Source organism: Synchiropus splendidus, chromosome 19 (assembly GCF_027744825.2).
Source record: "Synchiropus splendidus isolate RoL2022-P1 chromosome 19, RoL_Sspl_1.0, whole genome shotgun sequence".
In the NCBI taxonomy this organism is placed as follows: domain Eukaryota; kingdom Metazoa; phylum Chordata; class Actinopteri; order Syngnathiformes; family Callionymidae; genus Synchiropus; species Synchiropus splendidus.
In genome coordinates, this window is record NC_071352.1 from 17,318,460 (window position 1) to 17,339,485 (window position 21,026).

At 49.0% G+C, this 21,026-nt stretch overlaps 1 protein-coding gene across 1 annotated transcript; it reads left to right on the top strand.

The window, feature by feature from the left end:
- The first annotated feature begins 1,870 nt into the window (after nt 1-1,870).
- On the top strand, nt 1,871-20,839 carry LOC128750621 (myosin phosphatase Rho-interacting protein-like). Its single transcript, XM_053850943.1, has 21 exons — nt 1,871-2,154; nt 3,765-3,842; nt 3,904-3,969; nt 4,080-4,231; nt 4,341-4,425; nt 4,569-4,731; nt 5,960-6,056; nt 6,912-7,011; nt 15,819-15,923; nt 16,334-16,390; nt 16,461-16,529; nt 16,660-16,749; nt 16,813-16,922; nt 17,075-17,546; nt 17,605-19,386; nt 19,463-19,610; nt 19,674-19,791; nt 19,865-20,024; nt 20,090-20,191; nt 20,261-20,347; nt 20,403-20,839. Exons 1-21 carry the CDS (start codon nt 1,918-1,920, stop codon nt 20,535-20,537), a joined length of 4,413 nt encoding a protein of 1,470 aa, XP_053706918.1. The 5' UTR covers nt 1,871-1,917; the 3' UTR covers nt 20,538-20,839.
- The last annotated feature ends 187 nt before the right edge of the window (nt 20,840-21,026 follow it).

A 21,026-nucleotide genomic window follows, 5' to 3' on the forward strand; every position in this document is an offset into this window, starting at 1 on the left:
TGCTAAATATATATTTGAAATATGTGCAAATCAGTTTTTTTTTTTAAATGTACTAATTGTACTATTAGTAGTTTAGTATCTATTTTATATATATATTCAACCACACATAGGTCGAAGCTCAGGGCCACATAATATACTACTGATATCATTCATAATAGTAGCAATAGAATATTTGACTCCAATTTTCTCAACTTTTCTCCTTTCTCCTCTACATATGACATTTCAAGCAGAAATGCATGAATAACTTTTATTACCTTATTCAGAAAAATATACTTTTTTTCTGATGTTTTTTTGGGTTTGATTCGATTATTTTTTATTATCATTTTATTATCATGACTATTATCATTTTTCCCTCGTCATCATTCCATTTGTAATGCAGTTTTGGACATTTTGTTATACGTTTCATGCGATTCTTTCACATGAACCTTCGTTTGAAAAAAAAGATGCATTCTTTCTGACGTGTCTTTGAGGCGCCTGATTTCCATGTCTCGGAAGGAAGAAGCCCTACACCGTGTGGTGAACAGAAGAATATGACGTGAGAGTGCTTGAAGTCCAGTGCGACTGTCTGCCAGTAGAGGGCAACGTTGAAACGATAGTCCTGCGGGATGCTTCTAGGCGAAGGAGCTGTTGACATCGTTTGGGCCCCTGAAGGCCTTCAACCTGGTGAAGGACAGCGCCACCTCTCTGTCCAAAGGTTACGCCTTCTGTGACTATGTGGATGTCGCCTCCCCTCCGCAGACCGCCATCATTGAGACCCCAGTCATGCTGCAGGTGTCCGGGTGCCTGCCCACGCAGGTGCTGTGTCTGGGTCAACATGGTGATGACCGAGGAGCTGCTGGACCACGAGGACTACGAGGAGATCATGGAGGACATCAGGGATGAGTGCTGCAAGTAAGGCAGCGTGAGGTCCATCGAGATCCCGCGGCCTGTCACGGGGTGGAAGTGGCCGGCTGTGGGAAGGTGATGGTCAAACACTGGTTGAGCAGGATCCTTGTCTCAGAGGGAACAACGCAACTCTATGGAGATCTGACCTTTGCAAGTGTCCTCCTGCAGGTCTTTGTGGAGTTGGTCTCGGCGGCAGACTGTCAGAAGGCCATGCAGGCGCCCACCGGCCGCAAGTTTGCCAACAGAGCGGTGGTCAGCAAATACTACCACCTGTCACTGGCACCAGTTCTGATGCATGTGACAGCATCTGGTCTGGACGCTGACCGATCAAACTACTGTCAGAACCACACTTTGGTTTTCAGATTTTCAAAAAACATTCAGCATTTCAAATCAAGTTTCCTCGTCACTTGTTCTGTCGACTCTCTCTCGTTGGGGTTTGTCGCCACCCCGTGGTCAGAGACGCTTCGATGAACTCCAACGGTCGGAGTTCATTGAGAAGCTCCAGTGTTGCTGCTATACGTGAGAAAACGATCGTGTAAACATTGATTCGCCGACTATAGTACAGCAGCAGTACTTGTTGAAATCAAGAGCACTTGGGCACTGCGCTTTCAAGAGAGGAGAACCTCTGAAACAGAAGTCACTGTCCAAATACAGCAACGGTGGTGACGGTAAATCCACATGTAGAAAGATATTTTTCATTACATGCCTCTGAAAATATGTTTTATGATTCGGTACAAAATGTATTTTTTTTTACAAACACGCTGTCAGTCAACAATGTATTTAGAATGAGTGTTCCGCCGAAGTCATTTATTGAAGCAATATATGTTGTGGTCTGATTCATGTCGTTTTCATAAACGCTGCGTTTCATATAGTGGTATTTATTTTCCGCCTAATATCCGTCTCCCTTTTGAAGTAGAGAACGCCTGACACTCTACTTCCGTATACGCTTTTATTCTCTGCGCTGTTACCGGAAGTGTGGGACGCCACAGGCGTTGACCATGACGACGAGCGTCAACAGAGGCGGTTTGACAGATGAGCAGCGGAGCGGCTTCATCCGGAGCCGAGAGAAGCGACCGGAGCCGGGCCCAGAGACGGACTGGGTGGGAGCAGAGCCGAGGCCAGAGCCGCCGAGCGAGCCTCGCCATGTCCGCGGAGAAGAGCGCGGCTCCCTGCAGCAAGTTCCAGGCGAACGTTTTCAACAAGAGCAAATGTCAGAACTGCTTCAAGTCCCGGGAGCTGCATTCGCTCGGCGACCGCGACATGGAGCAGGTAGGTCGCCTCTGTCTTCGGCGCAGTTTGTCCTGACCAGTGAAGTGTCCGGCGAGCGGTGGCTCCTCACTAGCACGAGTGGTTAGCTCCTTTTTGTTGACTCGCTTCCAAGTGTCTGGGCACTTTCCTCATAAAACATGAACTCTTCTCTATTTGCCGAGTCAAAGAAGTGGTAGAAATACACTTGAGAAGACATCTCGACTGCTATTTACAATGAAACTGATGAAAACCCTTTTTTTTTTTCAATCTCGGAATCAAAACGTTTTCAGAAAATGTATTTAATTCGTCCAGAAGCATTTCAGATGGGACTGAAAGTATTTTAGAGACAATACTATACATTTCATAATGTTTTTGCTTGTTGTCCATGTTAAAAAAAGGCGTTTCGATACTGCAAATATTGCGTTACATTTCTAGCTGTGTCCAAGACACAGGGGTGAATGGCAAGGCCAGGGGGCCAAACCCAGCCCACCAAGTCATTTTTGGTGGCCTGTGAGAGCTTCAAATTGATATTGTTGTTTCTAAATAATTAGATGTAGAGTTTATTTAAGTTCAGTTTAAAACACACAATATTGTGAGCAACCATGAGTATGGATGTTGCTTGAGAGCAGTTTGTTGTTGGGCTCTTTTCAGCCAGATCAGACTCGATTTCTGTTCTACACATGCACGTGCTGCAAGAACACACATGGAGCTTGAGCTTTTCCATTTCCTCCTGAGCTCGTCCATCATGGCTGCACTGGAACGTGTCACGAAGGTGATGTCAGGGGAGGATCACGCCGGCGTCCCACATGCCTCACATTGTTCGGAGGTGTTATTATTCCTCGTCCTGCTGCCTGTTTTCTCTGTGCCCTGTAATTTGAAGGCTCTTGCACAACCTGTCGCTCACATGCGTTTATCCCTCGCCAGCCAGAAACTGTTTTGAGGAATGTGGACCCTTGATTCAGATCCATCATTTGTCACGGTCGCACTCACAAGTGCCCTGTCTTCTGTGATGACGTCCTTCACTTGGGTTTCGCTGAAGGTGATGTCGAGTGGACAAACAAATGGGATAAATATTTGTTCCTTCTCTCACCGTGAGTGGAAAGTTCTCTCTAAAGGGGTTTGACAAATGGCACAAGGTTCCTCACTGAGCCCCTGACCTCCGTCGCTGTGGACGTGTTGCAGCTCAGCAGCTGGAAAATGTCTCTCAGCCTGCATGTATGAGGACGTTAATGCTGTCCATCCTGCAGAGGTTTTCAGGAGCCGATGTCAACAATCCATTGGACAAATTATGAGTTAAAAAAAAGGCAATTTAAGCTTCAGAGAGAATCCGATTGAATACAGATAAACATGACTCATTTTAGTTTATTGACTCTTTTATCATCGATGGAAGCTGCTTTTCTTCACGGTCTATTCTTCCTGTGGCTTGACTTTGACTCCCTCTGGCCCCAGGCTGTCCCTCTCTCTGCTCCCCTTCTATAAATACTCTTGATCTTTGTTAGTGCTATTATTACTGCTTGATAAAAGCGCTCCATGTTGTGTTCGACCTACTTTTTTTGCCCAAAGAAACACAGTGGCAGAGAGTGAGTTGTTGTGGAGGGTTTGCTCATGAAAGGTTTCCTCTTCACCGACAGGCCAAACCCGTCTACGGCGGCTGGCTGTGTCTGGCTCCGGAGGGCACTGACTTCAGCAACCCCATGCAGCGCTCCAGGGTATGAGTGCACACTGCTTACGGTGGTGGCAAGATGATGAGGTTGTTTCTCCGTCTGGCAGAAGTGGCAGCGTCGCTTCTTCATCCTGTACGAGCATGGCAGCCTCAGCTTCGCTCTGGACGAGCTGGTGAGCCTCGTATCCCGCCGCTTCAGGCCAGATGTTGCCGGCCGCGGCAGATGATTTGGGCTAAGCCTGGGCATTAATGCACACTTCCCCCTCTCCCCGTCAAATCTCAGCCCAGCACACTGCCGCAGGGAACCCTCAACATGAATGTGTGCACCGACATCACGGACGCGGAACCGCGGACGGGCCAGAGGAACGCCCTCTGCCTCGTCACCCCAGAGCAGGAAATCTTCATCCGTGGGGAGAGTAAAGAGATTATCAATGGGTCAGTGTGAAGTCCTGGTCTGTAGCTCACAGTGGCCCTTCTTCATGTTCCCTCTGCTTTTCACTCTTTCAGTTCCGTCTTCTTCAGTTCTTAACTCTCTTTGCTGCAGGTGGAGTGAACAGCTCTCTGTTTACCTGCGCACCAACAAGCAGAGCGTGAAGAAGAAACGGAAGGTGGAGCCAGTGGGGACTCAGGTGAGGGAGCCTGACCAGAGAAACAAAACACAAAAAGTCTTTAGAAGCTCCAGCCGCTGGGACGTCCTGGAGCTGTGAACTCATGAAATCACTGGCTCTAGCATCGGTTGCTATGACAACGGCAGTCGTTTCACCACTCGCAGGAGCCCAGTCCAGCAAAGATGGCCGCCACCGATCCCAGCTGTCCGTCGATGGAGAGAGCAGCAGAGCCATGGCAGGAAGAGCAGGCGAGCAGGGGGGTGCAGGAGAGCCCCATCTGGACCGGAGCAGACCCGGACCCCATGGGCCCAGAGCAGACCCCTGCAGGTGCAGCAAACACACGCACTCACACACACACACACACACACACCAGCCAGACAACCAAAACACACTTTCATCAGCCGTTTCCTGTCCCCTCACACTGTCCCGACATCCTGCAGATGTTCAGTGGAGGGTCTGCGTCCACACCATCCAAAACATGTAAACACGCAGCGAGACGTCCAGGAGAACTGGTGTCTTCAGGCGTCGTGAATCTTCAGACATGGCCCATAAACACGCTCTTAAACAGGTCCTCATATGGCCAGTGGTTCCCTCTGAACCACTTCCCTGCCTCAGTGGGTCAGTCGTCTGCCAGAACTCTTCTGGATCCTTCTGGAATTCTGTGCCAAACCCGAGGCCTGTGGGCCGCATCCGACCTGTGACGCATCCAATCCTTTGTAGCTGCAACAGATTTTTTTTTGTTCAGAATCAGTCTGTTCTGAAAACTGATGACTCAGCAAAACAAATTTAAACGTGGCTGCGACAATAGAATCGATTTGTCATGTTAAGTCATGTTTTTCTCTTTGATTTCCTTTTGCCGGACATCGCGTGAAGGTTCTCATGTTTATAATACAGATCAGGCATCTGTGCAGTCCAGCTGCCTGTGACTGGGTTGTTTGTCTTGAACTGTAATTTTGCTGGTTTACAAGCAGCGAAAATCGTGAGCCGCGAGCCCCGCATTCTCTGAAAACGTAGTCTCCTCTGGGTCGATGGCCTCGAATATCAAATGAGAACGGACCAAATCATTTCCTGTATGGTCCAACAAGTGCTCGCACGGCTCCCCTGAGGAATCTGGTGGGACCTACGGTGCATGTGTGAATGGGCTTCAAGTGTCTTAATTTAGCATGGGAAGCAGCGCAGACTTCCCTCTGGAGTCCAGGCGGAGAGCGGGGGGGGGGGTCAAGTGTGAGGCTAACTCTTACCAGCTGCCAGGAAGTGAGTACAGTTTGGGTCGTCCCGTGGCCTCGGAGACCAGTGATGTTTAGAGTCACTGATCTAATTGTTCTCGCCTGAAAAGTGTCAGTGAGAAGCAGAAAAGCCAGCGGCTCTCCAGGCGCGAAGGTGATGAAGTAGTTGACCTCACAGTTGTGGGAACCGAACTCTAAGATCATGTCTGAGTCGATCCTGGCTGTAGAAAGATGAGGCTGACATCATTCATTGTTAAACCGGACTCGCGGCGCTGTCCCAGCTACAGGGGGGTCCACCGTGGATCATCATGTCCTCCTCACCCATCCAGGTGTCACATGTCCTCACCTGAGCTCCGGCGAGTCCTTGGACTCAATAACCAGTGGAACATCAGCGGAGCCCGACAAGGTCCAGGACGGCAGCAGAAGGTGAGAAGTGTGTTTTGATTGTGTTCAAATGATGAGTCGCTGCCAGATAGACCTGAATTGACCCTCTCCATGACCTGAGCGCTGGACGTGATGGACACAATGCTCTCTCACTTCCTCTCCACTGCGTCTTCATCTCCGCCAGCCGACCAAAGCTTTGGTTCTTCATTTAGCTCCCGCCCTCGCCGGGTCACGTGACGCCCAACGCGTCTTACTTCTTGCCTTTTTGGGTAATAAAAAAAATCCGCTCCCTGAATTCCTCAATGCTGTTGTAATTAGATAACCGCAGCATTGTTCCTCGGGACGCCGGCTGACAAACTTCAGCCAGTCGTCTGCAGCCCACCACAAGACGCAAGAAAAAAAAAGCTGCAGCTCAGCAAGAGGACTCGCACAAATCTGCACAAGATCATTAGAGCTTTATTTTTAAAATGACGGAGCCGCACGTGACGCAGAAGGTTGATGCTTCGTGTGAGTCAGGTCTTCAGATGGTTCTTGTTTTGCTCAAGTTTTGCATGAAATCAGCAGATTCCTGTTAGTGCTGAGGAGCCTCCAAACAAGGTGAACACAGTGCCTGAGCCATTTTGAAAGACGGTCACGTGACCTTCTTGGTCGAGAAGGTCTCACCAACTCACTTCCAAAGCATCTCCAGTACGTAGGAGAGCTGAGCCAGTTTGGGAGGGATTGAGACGTGAACCTGCAGCATGTTTGGGTCACAGCGCTCACTCAGCAGCGCAGTGCGGTTCAGATGTGCTGCCGCTTCAGCGAGAGGAATGTGGCGGCTCTTTCAGCTGCAACAATCCCGCGCCCAGCCTGCCCCGAATGTCTGCTGCTTGTTAATTAGCTGCCGGTGGTTTTCAGAGTGGACGAGCCAGCAGAGAGGCGGCGGTGTGCAGCGCCTGAGGAGACGGCGGCCGTGTCCAGGGCTGGTCGCAGCGAGGCCCGAGCTGCCCCTCGAGAGGTAACATGCATTCTGTTGAGCCTGTGGAGTGTAGGAATCTACACCTTTAATGTATCTTCCGCGTGTTCGTTTACTCGTGAGAATGACTACTGAAAACCCACAACTTAAAATCCAAAAGAATTTATTCCCTGACAGAGGAGTCTAATTACCCTAACAGAGCTCTGGGTCCACAACTACGCCTGACTTAGCCTTAGCTCCAGTGGTGTAGAGTGACAAAGACTATCTGGCCCTGACCCTTTTTATATGTTTTCAGTCTGCAGTCTTCAATCTTGGGGTGCAGTCTCCACCGATTGGTCCAGGTCTCCTTATGGTCCAGGCCACTGGAGTCGCATTCCAAATCTTGTGTCGCCTCCACCACGTCTGGAAATCCCTTTGGGATGTTTATACATCTGTCCTTTATTGGCGACAATGGCGGAGCAGATGACCCAATACGTCCTTCTTTGGTATCTTGCTTCTGTCAACTCATCCGTTCTCCACCTGATTAATTGGTTTACGACGCCACAGATGGTCTCCAAAAGGTTCCTCATATCAGATGCCATTCCCTTATTCTCTGCATCTGTTGAACTCAATCCTTTTATTATTTAACAACCCATTATAAATTCTATTTAATAATATAGCTTAATTAATATATTTATTTTGTAATTTAATATTATTCCCATAATCCCCCTTTTGATCTCTTCCTAAAAGAGATCAACAAAACATCCAAAGTATTATGCAACTTTCTCCCCAGAATCTAACAAAGTAAAAATAAAATAAATGCAGATATACATGTATATGTAAGCAAATCAAAATCAGATATAAGAGTAAATGTTTCAAAACATTTCAGACCAAGGATACAGCTTGTCTTCCTCCAGATGTGTCTCATCGTCTCCAGGAACACATAGCATCACATAGACTCCTTTGCCATCGTCCTCCTTAAATGCCCAGGTTGGGTTCCTTGTCCCCTATTGTTAGCCTGCACAGCCATGACATTACTCCCAAGGAGATCACCAGATCCCCAAAAGTCACCAGCCGTCCTTCACCATCATCTTATTGTCCCCCTTTTTATATTTTCCTGCAAAATATGAAATGAGCAAAGAAAACAAAAACTAGTGACAATACATTTAGCTTGAACCATGACTTCAAAAGATCCAGTCCAAAGTAGTTCGGACCACTTTCTCTGCAACACATGAAGATAAATGGATGAAGCTGGCGGGGGTCCGTCTGGTTCGGCTGCAAAAGTCGCATCATCCTGCGCACAAAAACATGAAGAAAGTTGCTCCCAGTAGGGCTTATAGCCGGCTGGTGGGTCCACTTCCGGCTGGAGCAACACCGAGGCTGGACCGAGCATCAGACGACCAGTCAGAAGTTCAAAAGGTGTGAACCCTGTCCGGCGGTTAATGGACTGTCTGATTGCCAAAAGAACTATAGGCAGGGCTTGTAGCTAATTCAGCCCTGTTTGTGCACATGTCTTGGCCAAACACTGTTGTGGATGATATACTGAACCAGGTTTATGTTTAAGTCCCAGCATTTGCTCCACCATAGCTACTTGATAGAATGCTGTAAAGTGGGAGCCTATATCAGGTCTAATTAGTCTGGGAAACCCATGGGTTAGAATAGAATGATTAACCAATGCTTTGATGACAGACAACAAATCCTCCCTTGCACACAGATACACCTCAGGCCGTCCTGAAAAAGTCTCCACCATCACCAACATATACCTCTTTATCTACACCGGTGTGATCATGTCTGTGTAGTCCATGACCACCACTTCACCCGGAGTCCTCCCTGACTCCGTCGGATGCATCACCCTCTTCGTTGGACCAATGCTGAAACTCTGACAAATCATCAAGAAGGACCACTCTTCTTGGTCCCTTCCCTGGGCTGAACCACAGCCTCCTGATCAGTGTTCCATCACGCCCCAGTGGCACTCCAGTCTTGCTTCTCACTGTCCAGCGCATTCGCCTGTAGCTGCTGCATAACTTGTAAAGTGATTTCAGGTAACAAGTCCTCAACTTGCTTACCTCGTTGAGGAGAAACCTGACAGGCTGCAGCCTGCTTGCCGCTGCATCTGCCGCCTGGTTACCCCTGGCAACCTATGTGTTCACCTTCATGTGTCCTGGGCATTTAACTACCACCACCGCACAGCGTTGACAGCCTTGTGTCCAACCTATGAATGAGATCCCCATATGCAACTGGATCCCCAGTCACTGTTACAAAACCATTACGCCTACAAGATGCCAAATCAACAACTCACAACATATACAGAATCCAAATATATCATCACCTTTCTTTTGGTTGAGTACACCATTTACAACATCATCAGACACTAACACATCTGAGCAAAATCATCTTGGTAGCCTCCAAACAAATACCAGAACGATTCTGTCGCAATGTACAGATCGTCGAGATACTATACCAAGAGAGCACCTGTAGGTTATGAAACAGTGGAGAGCATGTCACACAAATATTGGCTGAAAATCCCACGGCTCAATTTCCACCCTTGTGGGACTCATGTGATACATGAGCGCAAAGAACTTTCTACATTCTGGAGTTAATAAGATACAGAAAAACGCATTTGCCAAATCGCTCACTATAAACCACTGAAGTTTTGGACTTAACACATTCAAACATCTGTGCGAGTCAGACACTGGAACGCAGGATGTTAATGTTACCTTATTAGTTTCTCTGAGGTCATGTGCCATACGATAATTAACGCAGTCTGCTTTCTTTACCGGTAAAATAAGTGTGTTCCACGCCGATGAGAAAACCTCCAACACTCCTGACTCCCATCATCCATCCAGAGTGTTGGCGATCCCCTCAGCCGCCTCCTGTTTACGTGAATATTGTGGAACATTAACAAACGCGCCAGGTGTGATTTCAAACGTTACCGGTTCACAATCGACACAGTGGCCCACGTCCGCTGGTCCTTGTGACCACAGCGAATCAGGCAGGGTGTCCAGCATCTCTGCTGATAATTCATGATCAGAGCGCTCTCGTCCGTGAAACCTAGTTAGTGTGGCCAGAACATCTGAATCTCCTGTTTTATCCTGGATACAAAAAGTGTTTAGCGAAGGTGAAAACGGCACGTTTGGTACTTGCCCACTCTGTCAGTCTTCCGCTGCCTCACACTGCTTCACCATGGGTCCCAGCTCTCTGAGCACATGCCCGTGAACTGGTTCAAGAAAGATGTGTGGATTAGATGTTTCGGACATCATATACCACTCACCTTGTGAAGACGTCAGTTTGGTAGGTACAGCTACTCCCTGTTTCCCTACATAAATGCAGGTACTTGAGAGTTGCCATTCTTCCCCCTTTAACTGATTCAAATGCTTCTTGGTAGATCAAATCTTGATTTTGGCCATAAAACAGAGTGAGGTGGAGGGGGTCAATCGGAGGTCTTAATGAGGCCACTGAATCGTTCCAGGGCTTCCACAGCAGGAAGGTCGAGTACACACCACCTTCCCCTTCTTGCTCTTGAGTCATTGAGGCTGCAGTTCATCTGAGTCCCATCAGCATCATATGATTTCCAAAGTGTCTCTTTGGTGGGATTCAAAGGCTTGATGATGGACAGTGTGGTTCCAGTGTCCATTAACATGTTGACAGTCTGTCCCTCCACTTTGACAGAGGCTGAACTCTGCTGCTGCGGTAGATAAAGTTGTTGATTCCAGGGCGCTGGTCCTCGACCACCTCGACCTCTGGGGGCTCCCCCTCCCCTAGGTCCGGGTCTGGCGCCTCTCATTGCCACTCCTCCAAAACTTTGTTGTAACACAGGAGGGTGTGGACAGTCTCTCACCCAGTGGGTTGGATCTCCGCAGCGATGACACACTTGAGGTTGTTGCTGGTAGGCGGGTTGAGTGATGCTTCCCCTACCGCCTCCAGGGTCACCCCTCCCACGATCCCTGGCTCTGCCTCTCGATTGACCGGTTCCCTGAACCATCCACATCTGTTTCTCCCCTTTGACTTTATCCTTCCCCTCTTTGTTTATGAATCATGGCATTGCAACGGACTGATGCGAGTCACAGCTTCAAAAGCTGGTCCTGCTTGCCCTTGCCATTTTTTCAGATTCAGCATGACGATCTGCAAAAAGTTTAAGATGATGAATAATGTGTCTTTTAAAATATTTAGGCTCAGCATCCATCAAATCCAGGTTTATACCCAATTCTGATTTAACTTCTTTTCATGATTACAATTCCAAAAACCACCTCTGCTTCATCATTTGTGGACGGATGTGCACCAGTTTTATCAGTCCACAGAGTCAGGCACTTGTTATAGTGAGAGCTGGGGTCCGTGGCTGGCGTGTGGCCTGGCAGAGTCGGAACTGTCGGGGCACTCTAGGGAACAAATCTCTGATCACTGTAAAAAATAAGAAGCAAAACCTCCAGAAGGAGAAGTTAACTCTACAGAATCAAGTCCGGTCATGTGAAGAATTTGGTCAGATTGTTATACTGAACTGCAACATGCACGGGTGATTCTCACCACATCGCCAACTGCAAGTAAAATGCTGTCCATATGTGTCTTTAATGCTCCAATCCACTCTTCACCACCTGCAGTCAAACTTGGCAATTTATTAGTTACCAGGGTCAGATCTTGCATCTCCCACTCATGATACTGCAATACTCCCTGATTGTTGATCATCATTGGATAGTTGAATAGCTCGTCTGCACGCTCCTGTCTGTGACCTGTTGTGGACTCCGTCACGGGGGGTGGGGCTGCTTCCTCCCCTAACACTGAAGCCACTACCATCATGTCACAAACAGCATTCTGGGCTCCTCATTCTCTTCTCTCAACTCCCTCAGCTCCCTCGTTTTCAACCATGTAACTGTTTTCACCTCATCTTTCAACTTCTTTCCTTTATTCACAACTCTTCTTTCCTTCTGCTGCAAATTCTCAGATAAATGTTTCATAATACATTTCTGCCTCAGAAATTCCTTCTCCTTCCCTAACACCACCCACTCTTTATTTAATCTATTTCTATGTTTTTCTTTTCTCTCCTTATCCACCCCAGCCAAAACTTGTGTCTCTATCTCTGCATACAAGTCATCCATCTTTTTCTCTCGTGATTCTACTTATTACATCCGTGTAAAATACGCACATTTACCTTTTCCTCTCTCTCTCTTTTTTTTTTTTTTTTTTTTTTTTTTTTTTTAAATCTTAAAATAAGTTCCTGACCTCACTATCGCAGACCATCAAAATAAAAGTCAAAAATAAAAAACTATATACTGGGGATCAGACCCAGATAAAACTCTATTGTCTTGATATCTGATCAAGTATAAAACTCTATTCTCCTGGTATCCGACCAGGCATAAAACTCTGTCTTGATATCCGATCAAGTATAAAACTCTATTCTCCTGGTATCCGACCAGGCATAAAACTCTGTCTTGATATCCGATCAAGTATAAAACTCTATTCTCCTGGTATCCGACCAGGCATAAAACTCTGTCTTGATATCCGATCAAGTATAAAACTCTATTCTCCTGGTATCCGACCAGGCATAAAACTCTGTCTTGATATCCGATCAAGTATAAAACTCTCTCCTGGTATCCGACCAGGCATAAAACTCTGTCTTGATATCCGATCAAGTATAAAACTCTATTCTCCTGGTATCCGACCAGGCATAAAACTCTGTCTTGATATCTGATCAAGTATAAAACTCTCTCCTGGTATCCGACCAGGCATAAAACTCTACGCTGTTTCAGGGGGTCCCAAAAATCCCCTATGTGTACAGCAACATTGCAAAATGAGATCGCGTCCGATCTCAAGCCAGTCTACGGCGGGACAGAACCGAGTCCAGTTCCAAACTGACTCGCGTTCATGCAAAATGAACCAAAGCCCGCTCTATGGCTGCTTTGCATTCATATGCAAAATGAACCAAACCCCGCTTTTTCGCTGATTTGCATTCACAAATAAAAAATGAACCAAACCCCGCTCTCTGGCTGATTTGCATTCACAAATAAAAAATGAACCAAACCCCGCTCTCTGGCTGATTTGCGTTCACAAATAAAAAGAACCAAACCCCACACACTTGTCTTTAACCAAAATGACTATGGACCAAACACTGTCTTCCAACCAGTCTCCAAAATAGTTCTTATCCAATATGCAGAATTCGTGATATCTCAAACAGGTTTCTGCTCACCTTTAGTCCGGTGCACCGTGGAGACCAATCGTCCAACAGAAATCAAGTCCGACTCCTCTGTCCTGTTATCCAGCCACCTCACGATCACGTCGGGGTCACCAAATTGTAGGAATCTACACCTTTAATGTATCTTCCGCGTGTTCGTTTACTCGTGAGAATGACTACTGAAAACCCACAACTTAAAATCCAAAAGAATTTATTCCCTGACAGAGGAGTCTAATTACCCTAACAGAGCTCTGGGTCCACAACTACGCCTGACTTAGCCTTAGCTCCAGTGGTGTAGAGTGACAAAGACTATCTGGCCCTGACCCTTTTTATATGTTTTCAGTCTGCAGTCTTCAATCTTGGGGTGCAGTCTCCACCGATTGGTCCAGGTCTCCTTATGGTCCAGGCCACTGGAGTCGCATTCCAAATCTTGTGTCGCCTCCACCACGTCTGGAAATCCCTTTGGGATGTTTATACATCTGTCCTTTATTGGCGACAATGGCGGAGCAGATGACCCAATACGTCCTTCTTTGGTATCTTGCTTCTGTCAACTCATCCGTTCTCCACCTGATTAATTGGTTTACGACGCCACAGATGGTCTCCAAAAGGTTCCTCATATCAGATGCCATTCCCTTATTCTCTGCATCTGTTGAACTCAATCCTTTTATTATTTAACAACCCATTATAAATTCTATTTAATAATATAGCTTAATTAATATATTTATTTTGTAATTTAATATTATTCCCATAGGAGGAGGTCTGGCATCCAGTGAGTTAGTGCAGGGGCTCGGGGGCCCGCCTGTCCCAGGACTAATAGACTCAACTGATTCATGACTCTTGCTTTCACTTGTGATCAACAACCATTTTTAATCTACTCACATGTAAACAAACCAGAACCTTGTGAAATGGCATGAAAAGATATTTATTTGTCATCGAAAAGTCCAACCAGCAGCAGAAGCTCGAAGTAAAGTGTAAATAAAATGAAAGTATTGGCATAAAAATAATTTTCGAAACTACTTGACAGGTGCTTTCATGAATTGGCGGATGAATTGTAGTCGCCCACTGGAGACGAGGAGTAGAGCGGCTGTTAGAGCACCTGAAGTCCGGCCTGTAATGGCGTGTGGTGTGGTAGCTACTGTGGGAGCTGTCTTACATAAGAGTGGGAGCTCCGTCCAGGCCGACTGCTCCGGCTCAGCCAACTGGTTCCAACATGACTCAAAGGACCAGGTGTTTTCATAGGAAGACGTCACTTTTAACGACGGCGCTCTGACCTGATCCTGCTGGAGACTCTCAACATTCCTCGGAGGCTGTTCGGTTCTGTGTGTCAGAACATGATTCACCCCAATCTTCCACTGCGCGGAGAGTCTGGCAGGAGAGTCCGTCGGCCCCGCCATGTCTCGGCCTGCGCCAGCCGTTTCGTGTGTCAGCAAGTGGGGAAGAAGGAACCGCTCACTCATTCACTGCTGAGCTTTGTTTGGGTACGGAACCGGTTCTGATGCCTGCGAGGCTTTTCGTCTGTGTTGTAATCGAGGAAGGTTTTTCCATCTCACGCTGAACTAGCCCAGTCAAACCTTCATCATCATCAACGCGGAGTCACATGGTCTTCTGTGTTGTAGTGACTCACCTGATCTGTCTCGATCGCACCTTCACACTGAGGTGCTGTGACCTTGTGTGAGACTGGTCTGATGCTGGCGAGGATCAACACCTCCAGCTCTACAGAAGGGAGAGCCGCCGCCGAAGAGCTCTGCTCCAGGTCTTCTGACTGTTTCAGTTTTCAGTTAAATCCAGCCTCAAATGGACATGAGGTTTTCATACTTTACTGATGCCACTGCTTCTTTCAGTCCATCCAGGATGCGTTGGGCATGTAAAAGCCGCGGATACCATTGCGACATGTGTTCAGCGTGGCTCGCTAAAATGTTGGATAGTGACTAGGGAGCGGCACAGATGGTGATGAGCGCGTCAGCTGCTAATCTTTTATTAAACTCCGGGTCCAGAGGATTGTCCGCCTGAAAGCAGCCGGAGCACATTTCATCCCCTCGGATGATTTATGTGTCTTTGGGAGTGTTTGTTTTCCTGGCAAGGAGAAGGTCAAGAGAGCTGGTCTGGAGTTCATTCAGGCCCCCGGAGCCAAGGTTCCCTCCGCCCCTCCTCCCTGCGGCCTCCAGGGGAGCAGAGGCTTCTTCTGGAGGACAGGCAGCGGTCAGCGATTGTTCGGAAGAAAGACGAGAAGTTCACACTGCAGCGGGAGCTTTGTGTTCCCGCGTGTTTGTGTGCGCCGTGTCCTTGGCTGCTTCTCCACGTTAAAGAAGACAGAGAATGTTCTGTGGTGATTAAAGTGGTCATTTTTCCCATTAAAAGCGGTTATATAAGAGGGAAGAATGAATCTTTTCAGTGGCTGGAGTAAACATGAAGGGAGAAGACACGTTCAGTGGTGGATCCGTTTTCAGGGAGCAGTAGCACAGATTGTGGGACCTCTAAAACCTGGTGATGCATTCTATAAATCCACTCCTGCAGCTTTGGTGCTGTGCAGAATAAGCTCGCTGGACTCTCCGCGGGGATCCACTGCCGAGATAATCCACACAGCTGACATCTCTGCCAGGCTTTCTCTGCCGGATGGAATGCGGCTGTTCTCACTGAACGCCACAAACACGCCTGCACCTTTGACTCTCATCCAAGTGTTTCAAGTTGTTTGCTTTTCTCTTGTTAGAAACTGCAGTCGTGTGGGGACGTCACGCAGCTCTCCGTCCCTTTACATCCCCCTGAGAGGAGGTCACGCTCCCTGGACCGCAGGACGTCGGACACGGTCATGACGGTACTGTCTAACTGTAGGGACGCATACGTGTGAAGACGCAGGTGGAGACGGTAAAACACAACCATGCCGTGAACACATGCCCTTTTAAAATAATTGGAAAAATATATTTTTGAATTAACGCAGTATATTCTTTTAAGCTAAGACAACTAAAAATATGAAAACATTCTTCTTTGTGTATTTTAAACAATATATACTCACTCGTCTGCACATGCTGGGACACATGGTCAATGCCAGAGTGAATCAAGGAGCAGTTGAGAAAACTTTTATTTTGTGTTTTAGTTAATACATTGAATATTTTTCTCTCTACCCAACTCATTTACATTATCAGTGAACACAAGTGTTCAAGTAGAAACAATGCATTTACATGAGTGTCAACAGTTGAAAATTCACCTTTGTTTTCTCATTCGTAGCCTGATTTATTAAACTTCAAAAAAGGCTGGATGGTCCTGCTGGACGACAGCGGGCAGGTAGCGACGGCGTCACTCAGAAATAATTGTTTTCTTTTTACTCTCACTGAAAGCTCTTTCTTCCTGGCAGTGGAAGAAGTATTGGTTTGTGCTTTCCACCGACAGACTGAGGTACTACAAAGACTCCATCGCTGAAGAGGTGTGTGTGTTTGTGCATTGACTGGAAGAAGTTTGTTTGAATCCTACGTCATCCTGCAGCTAACACTGTATTCACTTCTAGTTTATATTGGACTGATGTGTGCAAATATATATTTTTTTATTTTTATCAGGCATCTGACTTGGAGGGTGAACTGGATTTATCCAAGTGTTACAATGTGTCTGAGTACCAGGTCCAGAGGAACTATGGCTTCCAGATCCACGTAAGACTCGTAAGGTCTTTAAAGGTTCTGTCACAGAAGTGTGAAGTGGTGCTGTGTGATCAGACTTCCACAGACGTCTACACTCTGTCGGCCATGACTTCTGGGATACGGAAGAACTGGATTCAGGCCCTGATGAAGAACGTCCATCCAGCTAATGCCCCTGGTGTTGCCAGGTTAGGTGACCTTCTAGACGACCTTGGTGTCAGCAGTAAACTGACTGATCATCTTCACAACCTACCACCTGCACAGTTTCTGCTCTGTGTTGTATGAAGGTCCACCTCAGCCACCTCTAGATCTTGTCCTGTTCTTCTATCTGATCCTGCAGTTCGCCGACCCTCCACCTTTCCTGCAGCACGCCAGAGGTTCTCCCCAAACCGGATCTGACTCAGGATTCGCGCTCGGCCGGCACCTCAGCAGAACCCAAGCCTCGCAGTGTGCTGGAAAGACGGCGGGAGGGCCGCAACAAAACCTTCGACTGGGCCGAGCTTCTGCCTCTGAAGTCGGGTGACTCGGACTCTGAGACAGGAAAGATTCTCTTCTCACTGGAACTGAGCGACCGGGAGAGAAGGAAGCGTCGAGAAGAGAGGAGGAGGCGATACGAGACCATGCTGGGCTTCTCTCTGGCCTGGGAGGTGGCTGGAGATCCTCTGAAGTCTAAGAAGCATCTGGAGGGCGAGATAGAGTTGTACTGGAAGCAAGTGGAGACCACCATGTTCAGGCTGGAGCGGACCGTCCCGCTTCATGGCACTAAACATCCCACGGAGCTGGAGAAGCTGCTGGACGACTACAGGACCAAGGTGAGGTCTGGAACTCTTTCAATGAAAGTGCCTCGTCCCTCAACGTCCTTGCGTACAGGTTGAAGACTTGAAGCTCCAGCTGATGGACTCAGAGCGACGCAGACTTGAGGCGGAGGCTCTGCTCAGTCAACAGGGATTCTGTGAGCAGCAGCAGCAGCAGCAGCAGCAGCAGCAGCAGCAGTGTGTCTGTCCACAGTGTCCTGAGCCGGACTCCAGTCCGGAGGACAACATCAAAGTGGAACATGAGACTCCAAGCATCTGGCTGCAGGACACAGACGGTAACTTCCAGGAGCTGAGACAGTTGCTGGACGACTGGACGGAAGCAGATGTGCCGACCTCGCCGGCATCGTCCCGTGGTGAGGAGCAGTCCGAAGGTTTGGACCTCCAGAACAAGGAAGACCAAGGTCTTCTCATACTGGAGAAGTCCAAAGTAGACAACAGTCCAGACCAGACTGTTCTTCGTAGACTTGCCCAGGAGGTGGAGCTGCTCACCGACCAGAATGAAGCTCTCAACCAACGCAACCAGGAGATGCTGAACCAGCTGACGGAGGCCGACCGTGAGATTGAGCGGCTGAAAGCTGAGCTGAACGGCAGGTACGGTGAAGCTCACCACCACCTGGAGGCAGAGAAGTTAGAGAGTCTGGAGAAGGAGTTGAGTTTGCGTGACCAGCAGCTCCTGGAGGCTCAGGCACTCGTGGCCTCCCTGGAGGAGAGTCTGAAGGACACAGAAGCGCTTCTGAGGGAAAGTGACCAGCCGGAGAAGAGTGTCCAGAAGTCGGAGGGATACCTGCTGCGGTGCTTTGAGGCGACGGAAGCGAAGCTCACCGAGCTGGAGAGGAGGTTGAGCCAGTCAGAGCTGACGCGCAGAGAGCTGCAGGAGCAGAACGCTGAGCTGAAGGAAGCGGAGATCAGAAGGTTGGCTGAGGAGGAAAGTCGATCAGGAGAAGACAGAACACAGAAAGTGATAGAAGGTTTGATAGTAAGGTCCAGGGTTCTGGGCGAGCTACTGGAGGTGATGGACAGGCTGGGGTTGGGTGTGCAGGAGAGAGCTACTGAAGGTGGGGTGGTCCGTCAGCTGAGGTGGGAGGAGGACGCGTGGAGTTCTCTGCTCGGTGAAGTGAAAACATCCCCAGTGGGGGAGGAGAGTGAGAAGCTCCTCAGCGACATCACTGAGCAGAAGATGGTTGAGGCGAGAATGATGCTGCTCGGCCACAACTTGCTCTCTGGAGAAGACCTTCTGAGCGGTGAAGACACGACACATGTGAAAGCTGTCGCAGATGTGAAGACCTCAATCTTGAACAAAGTCGCCGCCTCAGTGTCCAAACATGAAGACCTGCAGCTGATGGCTGAGCAACTGCTTCTCCTGTCGGAGCGTCCGTGCTCCGCTCTGCTGCACTCGGCAGCCACTGAAGCTCTTGTCAGCTGCCGTGTCAGCAGGCTGCAGGCCGAGCATCAGCTGCAGCTGGAGGAGACCAAGGAGCGTCTCCTGGCCTCCTTCATCTGCTGCAGTTGTGACATCCTGCAGGAGCAGAACCAGCAGCTCTCGGACCAACTGCGGGACTTAGAAGAAGCTCTGAAGCAGATGTCCAGTGATAGCGTGACCACAGGTTCCCAAACAGAAGGTTGTGATCAGCCAGAGGCCGAGGAGGAGGCGCAGCTGGGACACAGGGAGGCCTCAGAGGGAAACGCAGCCGAGGAAGAGAGGGTTCTCCGGCTGACCAGGGAGGTGGACGTCCTGCAGCAGCGACTGTCCATCACAGCGGAGCAGCTAACCGCGCAGTGGGAGGAGAAGATGAGGTTGGCACTGGAGCAGCATGATCAGGAGATGGAGAAGTTGAAGGTGAGTCAAGCCAGGATTGCTCACAGCATAATGGTGACACTTGTCCGCTCTGACCTTGGACCTGCGCCACGTTCAGGCCACGTGCGAGTCTGCCCTCACCTCCTTGGAGGACTCTCACCTCAAGCTGGTGGAGGAGCTCCGGCGGAGACACCAGCAGGAGTTGGAGCGCCTCCTGTCGGAGAGAGACAAGCTGCTGGAGGAGGAGACTGCAGCGACCGCCACTGGTGAGGAGCCACGACTCGACCAAAGCCCACGTGACGGCTGATCTGTTCACTGGTGTGTTTCAGCCATCGAAGCGATTGAGAGCGCTCACCGCCTGGAGCTGCAGAAGGAGGTGCAGAGGAGGCAGCAGTCCGAGAGCAGCACCGGAGACGATCACCTGGAGCAGGTCTACCGGCGCCACAGGTTCATCACGCTTCTCTTGTCAGGGTCGCTGCTTGGCTCTGGTTTTACAGTGGTCCTGTGTGTGTGTCTGCAGCGAGGAGCTGGCCTGGTGTCAGAGGGAGCTGGAGGCTCTGTCGCAGCAGTACTCGCTCAAGTGTCTGGAGAACAGCCACCTGGGGCAGGCGCTGGACGCGGAGAGGAAGGCCTTGTGTCAGTGTCAGCAGGAGAACCAGGATCTCCGGACCAGGAACCAGGTGACCAAAATCAAGTCAACGTGAACGCGGCCTCACCCTGAACAAACCTCACGTGCTTTGGTCAGGAGCTGAGCAGCCACCTCGCCGCCGAGATCGCTCGACTGTGTTCGCTCGCCAAGCAGGAGGACCCAGCGCTCGCTCAGAGGACCGACGTCTACCAGATGGAGGTCAGTGACAGCACCAGGTCCACCGGACCATCTGAGATTCAGTCGGTCACAGGTGGCCTCCACCTGCAGGTCACTTTGCGAGTGAAAGAGTCGGAGGTCCAGTGTCTGAAGCAGGAGCTCACCTCGCTGAAGGACAACCTGCGGGCGGCTCAGAAGGTGAGTCGGGCTGCGTCTGAACCACGAGCTGGAGTAACAGCTGTCCTGCTGGCAGGAGCGGAGGAGCGCCGCAAAGATGTACAAGGACACGTACGGCGAGCTGAGCGTGGTCCGAGCCAGGGCTGAGCGAGACATGGAGGAGCTGAGGGAGAGGCTGAGGCTGGCCAACCAGGCGCTGACGTCACCATGACCTGCTCCTGGTGACTGCACTGAACAGTGCTTACATTCCTCCTCCCATCTTCAAGGTTGAGTCATCGCAGAAGTCTGTTCCTCCGTCTTTAATTTAATGATCAACTAAATTAAGATATAATGCACCACGTTAATCACTCCCACGCGTTGAGTTACTCTGCAGAAGCTTGTCTTCACCTGCTGGATGCTGTTTTAACGACTAGTCTGAGCATGCACGGGTCAATACTGTACAGTCAGCCATGTTTGTAGTCTTCCTGTAACTTATGATTGTTGTAACTTGTTCCTGCACTTTCCCAATAAATCCTTTTATAAATGAACAACGTTGCTGTTTGTTTGACTTCATGAAGTCAAGCTGTGCAGTTGTACAAAGTACAAGCATTTTGTTGTTGTTGTGGTAAATCAGCAGTGTTGGATGAGATGTTTTGAACTCTGTACTTTACTCTTTTGACTTTATACACGGTTTGCTCTGTGTGAAGTTCAACCGCGGAGG